The following is an 18,195-nucleotide window of genomic DNA, read 5'->3' as shown; positions in this document are numbered from 1 at the left end:
GAAAACATAGAACATCTTTCCACAAGACTCTAATCACCTCTCTTTTTCTAAAGGTGATCATAGTCAGACTTCTGTCACCATAGATTAGTTTTGCCTCTTTTTGAACTTCTTGTAGATAGAATCTTTTGGTTAGGCTTTTAATACTTAGCAAATGTCCAAGATTCTTTAATGTTTTTGCATTTCTTCTTTTTCACTGTTGTACAGTATATATTTGTGTGAAAATTATTTTTCCATTTCACTGTTAATAGGTATTTTCAATTTTTTTACTATTACGAATAATAAAGTTTCTATGGACATTTTGTTCATGCATTCTTGTGCTCTTATTTACTCATTCTTGCTGGGCATATTCCTAGGAATAGAATTATTGGAAATTTGCATGTTCAAATTGGGAAATTCTGACAGTTTTCTAAAATAATTTACCAATTTCAATAACCTTTAGCTATGCATAATAAGTTCTCATTGCTCCTTGATATTGTCAGTTTTTGCTTCCTTGTTTTAAATTTTAGCCATTCTGCTTGTTATTTTATTGTTTTATCTCAGTGTGATTTTATTTTACATTTTTCTGTTTACTAATGATGATGAATGGTTTTCATGTTCTTGTAGTCTGTTTGGGTAGCCTCTTTTATGGAATACTGGTTAAAGTTTTAATTGGGTTCTCTGTCTTGTTTCTGTTGATTTGTTAAAATTCTTTATGTATTTTTTATTGAAGTCCTTTGTTGGATATATGTATAGTCATATTTTCTTCCATTGTGTGGCTTTCCCTTTCACTCTATTAATGGCATCCTTTCAGGAAAAGAAATTTCTTAACTTTCTCAGTTTTTCTCTTGTGACTAGTGGTTTTCATGTCCTGTTTATAAAACCAAATCTTTTCCTTCCTTAAGATTATGAAGATATTCTTCTCTGTTTTTCTTCTAGAAGCTTTGGTATTTTTCTTCTCAAATTTAGGTCTACAATCTATCTTGGACTTGATTTTTGTTAGTGGACTTTTTTATGGTGTGAGGTAGAATTCAAGATTCATTTTCCTTAATTTTGAAAATATTTATTAATCATTTTAAAATTAATAATAAACCCACTACATGTTAACACAAATAACATATATTTTATGAGAAACAACTGTTTTCCAAAACAAAAACTAAGTATGTTTTTGCAGATCTAATATCTGGCTGACATTGGTTGGATTCTTATACCTTCCACATTCAATCTGTCGTGATACATTTTTTGAATGAGGGAAATCTGACCTCATACAAAGAAAAAGTTAGAAAACTGAGGAGTATTTTAGTAACCTTTTCAGATAATTTGGATATTCTTCTTTGATACAGTACCAAAACTTGACAGGTTTCTTCCAGGTTAGTTGCAACGTGGAATCTGAGACTTTATGAATTAACTTTTTTACTCTGTTGCATTAAAAATCATTGGTCTATCCTGCACTTTGAATGGATTATTTACCTGGGTGTGATTTTGTAACATCATGCTGTGTCATTTGGAAAATATTGATGGTAATGGGTTAGGTAGTTTTTCCAATTATGACACATATTTTAGGCATTATCAAAGATGGCATTTGCTAATATCACCACTAGTCTCTTCCAAAAAGTTTAGGGAAGGGCCTGGTGAATTAGTTCAGTTGGTTGTAGTACAGCCTTGTAACACCAAGGTCAAGGGTTCAGATCCCCATACCGGCCAGCCACCAAAAAAATACCCAAAGAAAATGTTTAGGGTAGTGTCAAGCTTACAGTAGTGGAAAGAAGTTTTCTAAAATTTAAATTTTTTGATTGGAAGCTTGGATTTTATCCTTAACAAGATCCATTCTTTACCCCTATGGATGTTCAGTTGACCCAGCACCATTTATTGAAAAACCACTGCACTACACTGTCCACTTTGTTTTAAAGTAAGTGTCTACATGTATATATGTATCTTTTTCTTGTCTTTTCGTTTTGCTCATTGATCTATTTGTCTACCTTCATGCCACTACTGCCCCATTTTAATTACTTTACCTGTGTCATGATGTGTGGTAGCATGTATTTTATATACAGTTTTGTTCTTATTCAAGATTGTCTTGGCTGTTAGTATTCCTTTGCCTTTTTATGTAAATTCTAGAATCATCTTGTCAGTTTCCACACATGTATACTCGCAAGAAAACTATGGGACAGTTATGGGCTTTATAATAGAATAGTATTAAATTTATAAATCAGAGAGAATCAACATTGAGTCTTTCAGTCTGCAGACGTTTACCTTATTTGCAAGGGATGCATTCCGAGACCCTAATGTGTTACACTTCCATCTGTGTAACGGAGACGAAAAAAGAATTACTCGATTACTCAAAGCACTGTGTATGCATTTTGAGGCCCAGAAGGACTGCACTTCAGTATATCCCCATTAGGAGGAGAAAGCTGAATGTGACAGCTCCAATTCAAAGTTAGCCTCTCCCTTTTATTGTAAAGACAAGGAAGTTTCACAAGAAAATTCAGTTGATTTAATCATTACAAAGAACACAAGGACATGGGCAGAGTTACGGCTAAGTATAGTTTTAACAATGGTGTTGGGCGTCTCCAGCAGCCGCAGGGGACCCCAACAGGTTTTTCCTTTCCCTAGAGGGTTGGGGCCAAAGGTATTGCCCTTTTCTATCCCCCAGGACACGGGGCGAAAAGAGATTCCAAGAGATGGGTGAGCATGCCGCTGCTCTCCCAGATAGGGAACAAACACATACACATGCAGCAGGGGTTCTGTCAGGCAGTTCTGTTTATTGTAACACAAGAGATCATATTTATATGCTTAGCAGGCGGGGATTTCCAAGCTTAGGCCAATCCTTGAAAAGATCAAATGTGCACGTGCCTTGCCTCTCTATGCTTAGCCCTCCCCCTTAACTTCTCTTGGGTGCCACCTTTTATCTGTTTAGGCCATCTGTTGTTTTTGCTTAGAAAAAGGGCGTGGTCCCATAAATGGAAACTAGTAACATAAGTGAAATAAACAAAGTGACATTCCATAATGCAGTTTGCAAAAGGTTAAGTCGGATCCACCAACAAAAGCTTGTTCTTAGCAAACACTTTCTTTTCCTACAGCACTTTCCTCAGTATATTTACATAACGATCAAGTAACTTTCTCAACATATCAATCAGTAGGTTAACCTGCACCAAGGACATCTGTCCTTTGAGCTAGCAATTTTGCTGTGTTGCAATTCTTTATCTACAACAGAGACTTTAGCCTGGGAAAAGTTTCCCATCTCTTACAAGCTTAACATTTCTATGTATAATTTTAAAAAGTTAGGCCATATCTGAAATTACAGGGTCTTGGAAGCTAGGCCCTGTGAAATACATTTCCTTTATAAATGTTTCTACACTCCACACTAGTGAATTCCTGAAATTGTGGATAGTCCTGGATAATCCTACATACACTATGTTTTTTCCTATCTGTGCATACCTGTGATAAAGTTTAATTTATAAATTAGGCACAGTAAGAAATTAACAATAATAATAAAATAGACCAATTTATAACAATATATTGTAATAAAAATTATGTGAATGTGGTATCTCTCTATCACACACCAAATATCCTATTAGACTGTACTGCAGGTAACTGAAACCATGAATAAGAGGGAGTTCCTGTATATTCTTTTATTTATTTTGTCTTTGATTTTTCACACTTATATTTTAGAAAGGTATTTTTGCTCCATATAGAATTTTTCTGACAGTTTTTTCTTTCACACATTTAAATATGATTTTATCATTTCTGGTTTCTTTTTATGATGAAGACTAAGTAACCAGAGTTGTCATTACTCCTTTCCAGGTAGTTTTTTAACTCCCTCTGGGTGCTTCTCAGATTTTTATTCCTTCTGCGTTTTAGCAGTTGAGTCTCATGTCCCTAGATGTGGTTTTCCTTGGATTTATTCTGTTTGGGGTTTGTATACCTTCTTGATTCTGTAATTTGATATCTTTTACCAATTTTAGAAAATTCTTAGCCAGTATTTTTTCATTATTCCATCTTTCCTATTTTATTTTTTCTTTTTCCTACTTTTCTCATTTTTCCCCATATTTCATTTACACTATTACTCATTTTTTCTTCTTTTTGTCTCTCTGTTCTTCAATCTTCAGTTGTCTTATTTTCTTGTCAGGCCTTAAAAACTAATGCCACCTTAAGTGACATTACAAGCGGCGCCATTATGGGCCCACAAGGGCATATTAATGTGGCAGCCTAAGACGGCACTGGGAGGAAGTAGGGTGGGAGTGTCTGTGGGAACCTTGCCATAGCCCTTATTGGCCAAATATGCGCTTCCGCGCTCGTGAAAACTGCGTGATTGCAATAGCTAGGCATTGAGACGGGATGCATGCTCTTGACCTTTAAGCTGATGGGATTAAGTTAAAACCTCCCCTCCCCATCTGCCTATAAAGCAAGTGCTTCTGTGATAATAAACGGAACTGCTTGACAGAACCCCCGCCGTGTCTGAGTGTCCTTTAACCAGGCTGGTTGGGGCCGGCGGCTGTGCTCACCTCTCTTCACGTTTCTCTTCCCCTGTCTCCTCCTAACGGGGACCGGAGGGAAAGAGGAATCCAGGCCATTCGCTCGCCCACCAAAAGGAACGAGGCTAGGGCTGTTCAGGTCGGCTGGTGGCGGACCCGAAATTTTCTAATTTGTGAATTTCTTTTGTTTTTCTTTTTTAAATTTTATGTTGTCAATATACAATGTGGTTGATTATTGTGGCCCGTTACCGAAACCCTCTCCCTCCTTACTCTCCCCCCTCCCTCCCAACAACCTCATGTCTGTTCACTCGTCGTATTAACTTCAAGGAATTGTAATTGTTGTCTTCTTCTCTCCCCCTGCCCCCAGTTTATTTGTGTATTTATTTATTTATTTTTAGCTCCCACAAATAAGTGAGAATGTGATATTTTTCTTTCTGTGCCTGACTTGTTTCACTTAATATACTTCTTTCTAGGTCCATCCATGTTGTTGCAAATGGGAGTATTTCATTCTTTTTTATAGCAGAGTAGTATTCCATTGTGTAGATATACCACATTTTCCATATCCACTCATCTGATGATGGACATTGGACTGGTTCCAACTCTTGGCTATTGTAAAGAGTGCTGCAGTGAACACTGGAGAACAGCTATACCTTCGACTTGATGATTTCCATTCCTTTGGGTATATTCCCAGCAGTGGGATAGCTGGGTCAAATGGTAGATCTATCTGCAATTGTTTGAGGAACTTTCATATCGTTTTCCATAGAGGCTGCACCATTTTGCAGTCCCACCAGCAATGTACAAGAGTTCCTTTTTCTCTGCATCCTTGCCAGCATTTATCATTCACAGTCTTTTGGATATTAGCCATCCTAACTGGAGTGAGATGGTATCTCAGTGTGGTTTTGGTTTGCATTTCCCGAATGCTGAGTGATGCTGAGCATTTTTCATGTGTCTGTTGGCCATTCGGATATCTTCCTTTGAGAAATACCTATTTAGCTCTTTTGCCCATTTTTAAATTGGGTTACTTGTTTTTTTGTTGTAAAGTTGTTTCAGTTCCTTGTATATTCTAGATATTAATCCTTTGTCAGATGTATATTTTGCACATATTTTCTCTCACCCTGTTGGTTGTCTTTTAACTCTGTTAATTGTTTCTTTTGCTGTGCAGAAGCTTCTTAGTTTGATATAATCCCATTTGTTTATTTTTCCATTGGTTGCCCGTGCTTTTGGGGTCATATTCATGAAGTCTGTGCCCAGTCCTACTTCCTGAAGTGTTTCTCCTATGTTTTCTTTAAGAAGTTTTATTGTTGCAGGAAGTACATTTAATTCTTTAATCCATTTTGAGTTGATTTTAGTATATGGTGAGAGTTGCATGTCTAGTTTCATTCTCCTGCATATGGATATCCAGTTATCCCAGCACCATTTGCTGAAGAGGCAGTCTCTTCCCCAGTGTATAGGCTTGGTGCCTTTGTCAAAGATCAGATGGCTGTAGGTATGTGGGTTGATTTCTGGATTCTCTATTCTATTCCATTGATCAGTGTGTCTGTTTTTATTCCGGTACCATGCTGTTTTGGTTATTATAGCTTTGTAGTATAGTTTAAAGTCAGGTAGTTACGCCTCCAGCTTTATTTTTTTTGCTCAGCATTGCTTTGGCTATGTGTGGTCTTTTGTTATTCCATGTAAATGTCTGGAGAGTTTTTTCCATTTCTGAGAAAAATGTCATTGGAATTTTCTTGGGGATTGCATTGAATTTGTATATCACTTTGGTTAGTATGGACATTTTCACAATGTTGATTCTTCCAATCCAAGAGCATGAGATATCATTCCACCTTCTTGTGTCCTCTTTAACTTCTCCCAACAGTGGTTTGCAGTTCTCATTACAGAGATTTTTCACATCCTTGGATAGCTCTATTCCTAAGTGTTTTATTTTTTTGGTGGCTATTGTAAATGGGTAAGCTTTCTTGAATTCTCTTTCTGCATGTTCACTATTAGAGAATAGAAATGCTACTGATTTTTGTGTGTTGATTTTGTATCCTGCGACTTTGCTGAAATCATTTATCAACTCCAAGCGGTTTCTTTTGTAGAGGCTTTAGGCTGTTCGATATATAGTTTCATGTCATCTGCGAACAGGGACAGTTTGACTTCATCTTTTCCAATCTGGATGCTCTTTATTTCCTTCTCTTCTCTGATTGCTCTGGCTAGTACTTCCAACGCTGTGTCGAATAGGAGTGGTGAGAGTGGGCATCCTTTTCTAGTTCCTGTTCTTATCCTGTTCAGGATGATGTTGGCAGTGGGTTTATCATATATGGCTTTAATTATGTTGAGACACTTTCCATCTATACTTGGAAAGAGTCTTTATCATGAATGAGTGTTGAATTTTATCAGATGCTTTTTCAGCATGTATAGAGATGATCATATGGTCCTTGTGTTTGATTTTATTGATATGGTATATCATGTTTATTGATTTATGTATGCTGAACCAACCTTGCATCCCTGGGATGAATCCCACTTGATCATGTTGTATAATTTTGCATAAGTGTTGCTGTATTCTGCTAGCTAGTATTTTGTTGAGGAATTTTTGCATCTATATTCATCAAGGATATTGGCCTGTAGTTTTCTTTTTTACTTACATCTTTACCCGGTTTTGGTATCAGGGTGATGTTTGCTTCATAGAATGAGTTTGAGAGAATTGCCTCTGTTTCAATCTTTTGGAATAGTTTGTAGAGGATTGGTGTCAATTCCTCTCTAAATGTTTGGTGGAATTCTGCTGTGAATCCATCTGGTCCTGGGCTTTTCTTTGTTGGGAGCTTTCTGATAACAGCTTCAGTCTTTTTTATTGTTATTGGTCTGTTCATATTTTCTAGATCATCTTGGCTCAGTTTTGGTAGTTTGTGTGTGTCCAGAAATTTATCCATTTCCTCCAGATTTTCAAATTTGTTGGCATATAGTTGTTTATAGTAGCCTCTAATGATTCCTTGTATTTCAGAGGTATCAGTTGTAATATCACTTTTTTCATTTCTAATTTTTCTATTTGGGTCTTCTCTCTTCTCTTTTTAGTTCGCCATGCTAATGGTTTATCAATTTTATTTATCTTTTGAAAAACCAACTTTTCGATTCATTGATCTTTTGTATCGTTTTTGGGTTTCAATTTCATTAAGCTCTGCTCTGATCTTAATGATTTCTTTCCATCTGCTAACTTTGGGTTTGGATTGTTCTTGTTTTTCTAGTTCTTTAAGGTGAAGTATTAGGTTGTTCACTTGACATCTTTCCATTCTTCTGAAGTATGCATTTAATGCGATAAATTTCCCACTTAGTACTGCTTTTGCAGTATCCCACAGGTTTTGGTATGATGTATCATTGCTTTCATTTGTTTCAATAAACTTTGACTTCCTGTTTGATTTCTTCTTGGACCCATATGTCGTTAAGTAGAATGCTGTTTAATTTCCATGTGTTGGTATAGTTTCCAGAATTTTGTTTGTTATTGATTTCTAATTTTAATCCATGTGGTCTGAAAAAACACATGGGATAATTCCAATTTATTTGAATTTGTTGAGACTTGATTTGTGACCTAACATGTGATCTATCCTGGAGAGTGTTCCATGTGCTGATGAGAAGAATGAATATTCTGAGGTTGTTGGGTGGAATGTCCTGTAGGTATCTGCCAAGTCCAGTTGGTCTAGAGTGTTGTTTAAATCTTGTGTTTCTCTGCTGATTCTTTGCCTAGATGATCTGTCCAATATTGGTAGTGGGGTGTTCAGGTCCCCTGGTATTATGGTGTTAGTGTCTATCTCCTTCTTTAGTTCTAATAGAGTTTGCTTTATAAATCTGGCTCCTCCGATGTTGGGTGCGTATATATTTATGATTGTTATGTCTTCTTAATGGATGAATCCTTTTATCATTACGTAGTGGCCCTCATTATCTCTTTTTATGGTTTTTAGTTTCAAGTCTATTTTTTCAGATATAAGAATAGCTACTCCAGCTCGTTTTTCATTTCTATTTGCATGGTAAATCTTTTTCCATCCTTTCACTCTTAGTCTATGTGAGTCTTTATAGGTGAGGCAGGTCTCTTGAAGGCAGCATATAGTTGGGCCCTCCTTTTTGATCCAATCAGCCAGTCTGTGTCTTTTGATTTGGGAATTTAATCCTTTTACATTAAGAGTTGTTATTGAAAAGTGTTGATCTACTCCTAGCATTTTATTGATTTTTGTTTGGATGTCTTAAGTGTCTTTTGTTCCTTTCTATCTGATTTACTGTTTGTCTTCTGTATTTGTTGGTTTCTTGGGTTGTAGATAATCTTTTTTTCCCCTTCTTCATTGTTGGCATTTTTATTTTACTAGTGGGTTTTGATGTTTCTTGAGTTTCTATGGCATTGGTATTTATTTTTCAGGTACCAAACCTCGTACTCCCGTACTCCCTTGAGAATTTCTTGTAAGGGTCGTCATGTGGTAGTGAACTCCCACATTTTTGTTTGTTTGAGAAATATACTATTTGCCCTTCACTTCGGAAGGATAGCCTTTCGAGGTAGAGTATTCTTGGCTGGCAATCTCTGTCTTTTAGTATTTTGAATATATCATCCCATTCCTTTCTGGCTTTTAGGGTTTGTGATGAAAAGTCTGATGTTGGTCTGATTGGGGCTCCCTTATAGATGATTTGACGCTTCTCTCTTGCAGCTTTTAAGATTCTCTCTCTGTCTTTGAGTTTTGCCAATTTGACTATAAGATGTCTTGGAGAAGACCTCTTTGGGTTGAATACAGTTGGGGATCTTTGAGCTTCCTGAATGTGAAGATCTATGTCTTTTCCTATACCTGGGAATTTTTCTGCCACTATTTTGTTGAATATGTTTTCAATGCAATCTCCTTTTCCTCCCCTTCTTGTATACCCATGACTCAATGTTTGAGCGCTTAAGATTGTCTGATATCTCTCTTAGATTTTCTTCAATGTATTTAATTCTTTTTTCTTTTCTTTCTTTCTTTTTTTTTTCGTCTGCCTATGTTATTTCAAACAGCCCATCTTCAAGATCAGAAGTTTTCTTTTCTGGTTCTGCAAGTCTGCTGGTTAAACTCTCTGTTGTGTTTTTTATTTTGTTGAATGAATTCTTCAGTTCCGCACGCTCTGCTACTTTCTTTTTCAGGACATTGATTTCCTTGTATATTTCTTCTTTCAGATACTGTATACTTTTCCTCGTTTCATCGTGTTGTCTAGCTGAGTTTTCTTGTATCTCATTCAGTTTCCTTAGAATTATCACTTGAAATTCCTTGCCAGACATTTCAAGGGCTTCTTGTTCTATAGGATCTAGATCTTGAGAGTTATTACCCTTTGGTTGTGTACTTTCTTGATTTTTCATATTTCTGGTATCTTTCCTTTGATGTTTAGTCATTCTGGCAAGGGACTTCACGGTCTACTGGTTCGACACTATTGCACTATTGTCTGGATAGGATGCTTCTGGGGCTTCTAATTTGGCACAGCTGTCTCAGTGTCTGCTTGGTTGCCCCCTGGCTCCTCGGGCACGTGGTTGCCTCGGGGGAGGCACCTCTCTGGTCAGCACACACTTGGCTGGGCTGAGGATGGCGTCTGGCGGTGGCGAAGCCTTCTTGCTAGGTCGTGCGTTGGCACCACTGGTCACACGGTCTCCACAGGACTTGAGCTTCTCTTGTGGGCCTCCTCTCTGGTCGGCATGCACTTGGCTGGTCTATGGATGGGGTCCGGTGGCAGCAAGGCGTACTTGCTCAGTTTCCCGCTGTTGCTGTGTGGCGCATGGTCTTCACAGGACTCAGGCCTCTCCAGTCTGGCACCTCTCTGGTCAGTGTGCACCGGCTGGGCTGGGTATAATTTGTGAATTTCTATCTTCTGCTTTTCCTAGTCTTGTATTAAACTTGTCATTTTAATTTTTAATTTTTTAATTGCATTTTTCAGTTCTAGATTTCTATTTCTTTTTCGTAAGTTATTTAGTTATTAGGTCAAATTCTGTTTTATCTTGAACATATTAGGTACTGTATTTTTTTTCTGTTGGTTTTAGGTTAATTAGTCTTTTTTCTTCTCTACAGTCTTGGTAATTTTTGATTGAGTGCTAGACACTATATGAAAAGTTGTAGAAGTGCTGTCTTTCTTCCTCTAGAAAGTATGTAGGTCTGTTTTTGTTTTGTTTCATTTTGGCAGGCACAGTATAGTCAGATATCTTGATGCCATTGAGAATGCTAATTGGGTTGATGTGGCAGCTGTTTTGCTTTAATTTTCTCAGTTGAAATGGAAATCAAGATCATTAATTGAGTTTGGTTGAAGAAGAAGATATTTGCTATTTGAAGAAAGGGGACAATGAATGGGCTCCAGAAACATATGGTTTCTAGAAAGCTTTGAGAGCTCACTTTATGTTTGCGATGGTTGTGTTTTTTCATCAACCATGTTCTTCTCTGGACGTAGAAATGGAATAGGCAAAAAGTTGGATTTATCCAGTCCCCTAAATACAATAAATGAGAATAAGAAGAATTGAGACCATGTTAGCAAAGAGTGATGATAATAATTTAACATGGTATTTATCCTGGTTAGAAGGGAGGGATCGAAAAGAGATGCTAGGATCATTATGGGTTGGATAGATTATGGGAGTCTGGGTAGTAGAATGGGCTGGAAAGAAGAGAGGGAGTGACGAGAGTGAGATCCTTGAAATACAGATTATTAAGTTTTTATACTTATTGCCGATGCAAGGTTTCTGGTGATTGACCATGGAAGTGAGCACCTGAAATAAAGTAGATATCAAGATATTGAGAGGCTATTAAATCAGAAAGATTATTTACATAAATATTAATGTTATTACAGAACCTGAGAGAAATAATGTTAGAGAGCATATTTTTAAGCCAAGAATTAAAAACTTCAAGAAATGAGGGAATTGACCCTTTTGGTGTTTGTAATTGATTGCATCAGAGGAGGACAGTGTGGTATGGTCTGGTGATATGAGATTCAAAGCTGAGAACTTTTAGGGAGAAAAGGAAAAGAATTGTTTGGAATTGATTATGAACTTCAAGGGAGGACACTGACCCATCTCTAGGTCTAGTGATAGGAGGAGTTAGTGAGAGAAAACATCTTCCATTTTTAAAGAGTTGTGAAGGAAATAGTGTCCCCAGGAAATATTGAGGGAACACAATGAGAATATAAGGTATTTTTCATATGTCTCACTTTGAGTTCCAGAGATTCAGAGCAAGAGTTTTAGAACTAGGGGAGGGATGGGAGAAAGATTGGTCAGAAACTAAGCTATCTAGAGCCATATGCAGATTAGAAACTTGGGGATGAAGGATGAGCTGGGAGACCTGCGTTTTATGGTGATTGATATAGCATAGGGATAAAAGACTTCTTGAGAATGTTTTCCTTTGAGTGTCTGATGTGTTCCTTTATCTTAAGGGTAATAAGATCTTCTTATTGTAAAAATTACCATGGCTATAAGTTTCCCTTCATTAGTTGTATAAATTTATAATGAAGGAAATTTTGAAGAATTTTTTCTTTAATCAAAATGTATAATGTTCTTTAAATGTATTCTTCACTGTGCCTGATTATTATAAGCTTGGAAGGCTTAATCAAAATAAACTTGAGAGGTACAAGTAAATGTTAAAATTTTTAAAAAGTAGGTAAAAACAACTTGGAAGCAGAAAAAAGAATGAACTTGAGCAAAGATAATGTTTAGGATTTTATTGTCCAATATAACATTTTAATGTTAATTTCTTTTGGGGGGGGCAGCTGGCCAATACAGGGATGTGAACCTTTGACCCTCGTTTCATAACACCACATTTTAACCTACTAGGGTAACTGGCCAGCCTTTAATGTTAGCTTATGTCAACTGAGTGCTAAATAAGAGGAAATCTGAAAAACTAGAGCATTTGATAGAAGTAATTTCATTGCATAGAAAGATTATAAAGCATTAGGCAAAAGTTATGTTTAGTGTTTTTATGATTTAAAAAAAAAACTTATTTATTCATTAATTATTTAATATGGCTTTAAGTAGCTTTAAATTAGAATTTTTTAAATCAGGCCACTAAAGATTCATTCAGAGTATAAAGTTATGTGAAATGTTAAATCATGTACATATGTAAATGAAAATATTTGTGAAGAGCCTCTTTGTATATAAAGATGATACTCTGTTTCCCACAAGTAGGCTCTCTCGACGTGATATCCTTGGTCTTCTCTGGTTCTTTCTAGGAAGTGAGAAAGTATTTTCCAATTTAAAGTGAAATATTTCAAAAGTAGATTGTATCAAAATAGCATCAATTGCCACATGTCTCCTGGAGGACAACATCCCTTCCTTTACCTTCCTTTCCCCCATTCTTGAGAGTTGCTGCTATGTAGACTTCTGAGCAGCTCTTTCCTTCTGGGCAGAAAGTTAATAATAATAATAATAATAACAATAATAATAATAATAATAACAATAATAATAATAATAATTCACCCTTATTTCCAGTCCTGTCATGCTAGGTTTGTTGCTGTTTTTTTTTGTGTGTGTATCATGCCTTCTGTACTCATTCATATTTTTCTTATAATGTGTGTATGTTCTGCTTTGCTGCTTTATATGCACTTGTATTTTACATATATCTCTCTATATAATTGTATTTTTTAATACTCATTTGATAACCCATCATATTGATTATACCATGATTTGTTAAGTCATTCCAATAATACTGTATATTTAGGTTGCCTTTCATACTAGATATTTAGATTATGACAGTGATTATCTTTTTTACATGTTTTTGTTACATTGGATTTCTTTTATAATTTGTTTCTATTGCACAGATAATTATAAGAAAATTAGAGAACATAGATAAGCAATAAGAAAAAATTAACTCATCTGAAATTCTATTATGCAGAGATAAGATGATTTCTCTGTGATAAATTTCTTGGAGTGAAACTGGAGTTAAAGGATATAACATCTTAATGGGTTGTGCTGTGTGTTGCTACATTGATTTTGGAAAAAACGTTGTGCTGGTTTTGATTTGCAGTATTACTAAACAATGAATGAACGTAATTTTTATCACAGCCTCTGTAATATGGGCTAATTTGTGAAGATTTTGTTAAAGTATTCAGTGTTATTTTCTTCTGTGTTCTGTGTACCTGTTAAGAATTTTCTGCTTTTATCTTTTGGTCATTTATTACTTGAAATGTCAATGTGTTTCTCTGTGTATTGTACCTGTTACAGATATTAACCTTATCATATTACATTAGGAAATTATTTTCCATTTCTCTCTTCAGTTATTAATTGTATTCAAGTTTTAACTTTTATGGGCTGATATTCTTCAGAACTGAATGTTGTTCTTTTTTCCTGCAAGTATGAATTAATGTTTTCTATTTTTCTGCTATTGTTTTTAGAAAACACGTTTCTTGACAATTGCTTTTTTAACTGTGTTTAATTACCACATGGCACAGTAATTTCACTGTTTGCCCAGGAGAAATGAAAACATACATGTATACAAAGACTGTACACAGGTGTTAATAGCAGCATTATTCATACTAGCTTAGAACTGGAAACAATCAAAATGTTCATCAGCCGGTGAATGGATAAATAAAATGTGGTACAGTCAGTCATGTATTGCTTAATGATAGAGATATGTTCTGAGAAATTCATCATCAGGCAATTTTGTTGTTGTGGAAACATCATAGAGTGTACTTACATGAACCTAAATGGTAAAACCTACTATACACCTAGGCTATATGTTATAGCCTATTGTTTCTAAGCTACAAACCTGTGTAGTATGTTACTGTACTGAATACCGTAGGCAACTGTAACACAGTGGTAAGTATTTATGTATCTAAGCATATCTAAACATAGAAAAAGGACAGTATAAGAGAGAAAATCTGGTGCCCCTATATAGGGCGCTTACCATGAGTGGAGCTTGCAGGACTGGAAGTTGTTCGGGGTGAGTAAGTGGTGACTGAATGTGAGGGCCTGTGACATTACTGCACACTACTGTAGACTTTATAAACACTGTACACTTAGGCTACACTTAATTTATTTTTTAAAAATTAAGTAATTGTGCTGACATTATGTTGGCTACAGTGTCACTAGGCGATAGGAATTTTTCAGCTCCGTTATAATCTTCTGGGACTGTCATACATGCGGTCTATTATTGACTAAAACATTGTTATGGTTCACATGACTGTTTATCAGTATAGTGGGATATTATTTGGTAGTACAAAGGAATGAAGTACTGATACATACTACAAGATGGACGAACTTCAAAAACATTATTCAGAGTGGAAGGAGAAAGATAAAAAAGACAACATATTATGTTCTTGTTTATATGAACTGCCCAGGAAAGGCAAAAATCTATACAGACAGTGAGTTATTCATTGCCTGAAGAAGGGATTGGGAACAGAGGTTGACTCTAGACAGGTATAGGGATCATTTAGTGGTGATAGAAATGTTCTAAAATTGGATTGTGGTGATGTTTGTGCAGTTCTTAAAATTTCGTAAAAATCATTGAGTTATATGTTTAAAATGGGTAAATTTATGGTATGTAAATTATACCTCAGTAAAGGTGTTTTAAGAGTATTAAGCATAATACAAATCTTAATCTGGATAATCACAAAATAAATTTTTAAAAAGAATGTGGAAGTTAAGAATTTAAGTTCAGGGGCCAGCTCGTGGCTCACTTGGGAGAGTGTGGTGCTGATAACACAAAGGCCACGGGTTTGGATCCCTGTATAAGGATGGCTGGTTAGCTCACTTGGGAGAACGTGGTGCTGACAACACCAACTCAAGGGTTAAGATCCCCTTACCGGTCATCATCTTAAAAAAAAAGACTTTAAGTTCAGAGATTGGTGTTGGCAGAGAGTCTCCTTTAGGTGGGAAGCAGCATGATAGAAAAAGTGAAAATAAGCCAGTGTGTTCCAGTGCCAGGAGCAAAGAAGAGGAAACAGTAAGAGAGGGGTCTGGAGAGACATACGGAAGCCTTGGTAAGAGTTTTTTGTCTTTATCTTAGGAGCGGTATGGTAAAGCCTTTAAAGGAGCAGGATCTGTTAAAATTAAGTATGCCTCCTTTCTCTGGGCTGGATTATTTTCACATACATTTGCTTGCAGAGATGGAGGTGTCATAGCTCCATATTAAAGGGTTTTACTTTTCCTGTGTTTATTTATCAGATGAATTGCCAAACAGTGCTCTGAGGGTGGAATTCTTGCAAGGTTGGAAGAGTTTCTGATTCCTGAGCTGGCATGGCTTTCTTGGTAGTGGGGAAAAACTTCAGAATTTTCATTTCATTTACAGTAGAATTTAATGACAACTTTGTGACTGCTTCAGCTGATTGAGATAAAAATTGTAGGCTTGTAGTGCCAGCCATTCATAAGTGTCTTTTTTCTTAATTTGGGGCTATTTAAAATCATATTTCAAAAGAGTAAGGAGGTGGGATTTCTATGCAAAAAATCTTAAGTAGGAGATTTGCAGCCATTTGTATCTCCTCAGTGAAGATAAGGGATATAAAGAACTTCAAAGTACCTACTGGAAAGTAGACAATAATTTTTCCTTTTTATGGTAAGCAGAAGGGTTGACAAAGAAAGCTTAATCTGGGAGCTATGTGGAATGGATTGGAGGGTGGGCCTAGGATTCTGGATGGAGAATGGTACTATTCATTGAGAACAAAGAATATTGTAAGAGATTCAAGCTTGAAGGAAATGATAGTGAGGAAGATTTTGAAATGTTGAGTTGATATTTAGATATACAAGTTGACATGTCAAGTAGACAGCCAGATAGTTCTGCATCTCCGAGGAATGATTTGATTTATAGGTATTAGAATCTTCTACACATTAGAATTAATTGAAGCATTAAATGTGGTGGATAAAGATCTGAGAGAATGAGAAACAGAGAAAGAGATTAGGTTAGATTATAAACTAACATCTAACAAGCTACTGAGTTTCCATTTGAAATTTAACCGAACTAAAATGTTGATGGATTTAAGTCAACATTTTAGTTAGTATTCTTTTATTTTATCTCTCAAACATATAAAATAGAGGATTGGGTAGGCATTTTATTTATGTCTGTCATAATTAAATTTTAAAAAAATTAACAGGTCATCATGATCCAAATTATATTTGAATATGAAGGTAAAACATTGATAAACGTCTTTAATAAGCAAAGTTGTCAAATATTTTCTAATGAGCAGATGTAGTACAGTATTTAAATTAATCTTCATCAGGTGTGATAATCCAGTACACGGAAATGAAGAAAGTGAAGTTAATAATGTAATCAATAAGGTAGAGCTACTAAACATAAACCTCTGAAATCTGTATCTGAAGTTAGTGGTTATACTTTCTCCCATGTGAACATGATCATATAAAACCTTAGGCAACAGGCAAAATTTTTCAAATTTCCAAGTAGTGTTACTTAATTTTTAATGACTTTCGATATCATCAGAATAGATTTCATGTTATGGATTTCATACTGAATTTTTATACATGTGAATATGTGTATTTACTCATTTATTTATTTATTTGAACAGTTCAGAAACTATTGCCAGATGTTGGTATATCCTGCTTTCTGGATCTGTGCTTGTGAAAGACTCCATGGTCTTACCTCCTTGCAGGTATGTTTATATTTCCTGCTTAGTGCATATGGCAGGCAAAGTTAACATTACAACTATTTATTTTATCTCTTATATTAACCTATTTTATGTATGGTGTGTATTTTCTTTCAGTAGGTGATACATTTTTTAAATGTCTTTTCTTGTTGGTACCATCAGAAATGCTTGTCAGAAATCATAATATTTCATATTTTTGAGGGTTTAATCTTTAAATTTACACCATAACATAGTATCCTTTTCCTGTTTGAACCTTAGTTTATGTGAGATTTTAATCTGATTTTTTCGGATTCATTGCTATTAGTTATAGAGAGGCAATATGACATAACAGTTTAGAAACTGATTTTTTGAGTAAGGCAAACCAGGTTAAAATCTTGATTTCATCATTCTATGTGATTTGGGACAAATTTTAGTTTTCCTATTGTAAAACAGGGATAATAGTAGTACCTAACTTAAATATTGTCATGAGGTTTTAGCAAGCTATTCAAAACTCTCCACAGAAGTCCGTACTCTAGAACCAGACAGGATGAGTTCATATCTCTGCTCTAGCACTTTTGGGGCAAATTACTTAGTCTCTTTGTGCCTTGGATTCCTCATTTGTAGAATGGGTAATAGTAGAACCTATTTCATAGGCTAGTTTGGGAAATAAATGAATTAATCTATGTAAAGCTCTTAGAACAGTGCCTGGCTATTAAAAGTAATTGTTAATTACTATCGTAATCATTAGGTAAAAGAAGAGAAGGGTGATTGGAAAGATGGTCAGATGTGATATTCTTAGAGGGTTTGGTCTGTTAACAATTCTTAAGATTTGAGGGCCTCAAATTATGCTTTGGTGACACAAAAATTGTGACTTTCTAGTGACTTTTTTCTCATAATGTTGAGAAGAGACTTCTAGGCTTTTAAAGTAATATTTCCAATTGCAGCTAAGTTAGTTTAGTGGTGTAACTATTTAGTGTAAATATCAGGTATGAGATATCTCAGTTTAAACGCCATTTTAAAGTCATGTCTTGAGTCTTGAAACCATCATTGGCCTTTAGTGATATCTGTGCTTCTTGAGTAGCAGAATAAAACATATATAGTTGACTTTTTACAAATAAAATATACAGTAGTTTTTGGTTATTTAAGCCTTCTGGCTATTGTTACCTTCTCCCTATATTTGTGAAACTCACATTAATGAATTTGTATTGAGTTTGCCACTAAAACAGGG

At 35.5% G+C, this 18,195-nt stretch overlaps 1 protein-coding gene across 1 annotated transcript in view; it reads left to right on the top strand.

Annotated features, from left to right (window-relative positions):
- RAPGEF6 (Rap guanine nucleotide exchange factor 6) overlaps nt 1-18,195 on the top strand; it is a 226,433-nt gene that overhangs the window by 31,437 nt on the left and 176,801 nt on the right. Inside the window, exon 4 of the mRNA XM_063087303.1 lies at nt 16,911-16,994. Coding sequence (XP_062943373.1) covers nt 16,911-16,994 — 84 coding nt within the window. The remainder of the gene's footprint in view (nt 1-16,910; nt 16,995-18,195) is intronic.

The sequence above is a fragment of the Cynocephalus volans genome, chromosome 2, assembly GCF_027409185.1.
Source record: "Cynocephalus volans isolate mCynVol1 chromosome 2, mCynVol1.pri, whole genome shotgun sequence".
Classification (NCBI taxonomy): Eukaryota; Metazoa; Chordata; class Mammalia; order Dermoptera; family Cynocephalidae; genus Cynocephalus; species Cynocephalus volans.
The sequence above is the reverse complement of the archived record's forward strand: the minus strand, read 5'-3'. Positions and strand labels throughout refer to the sequence as shown.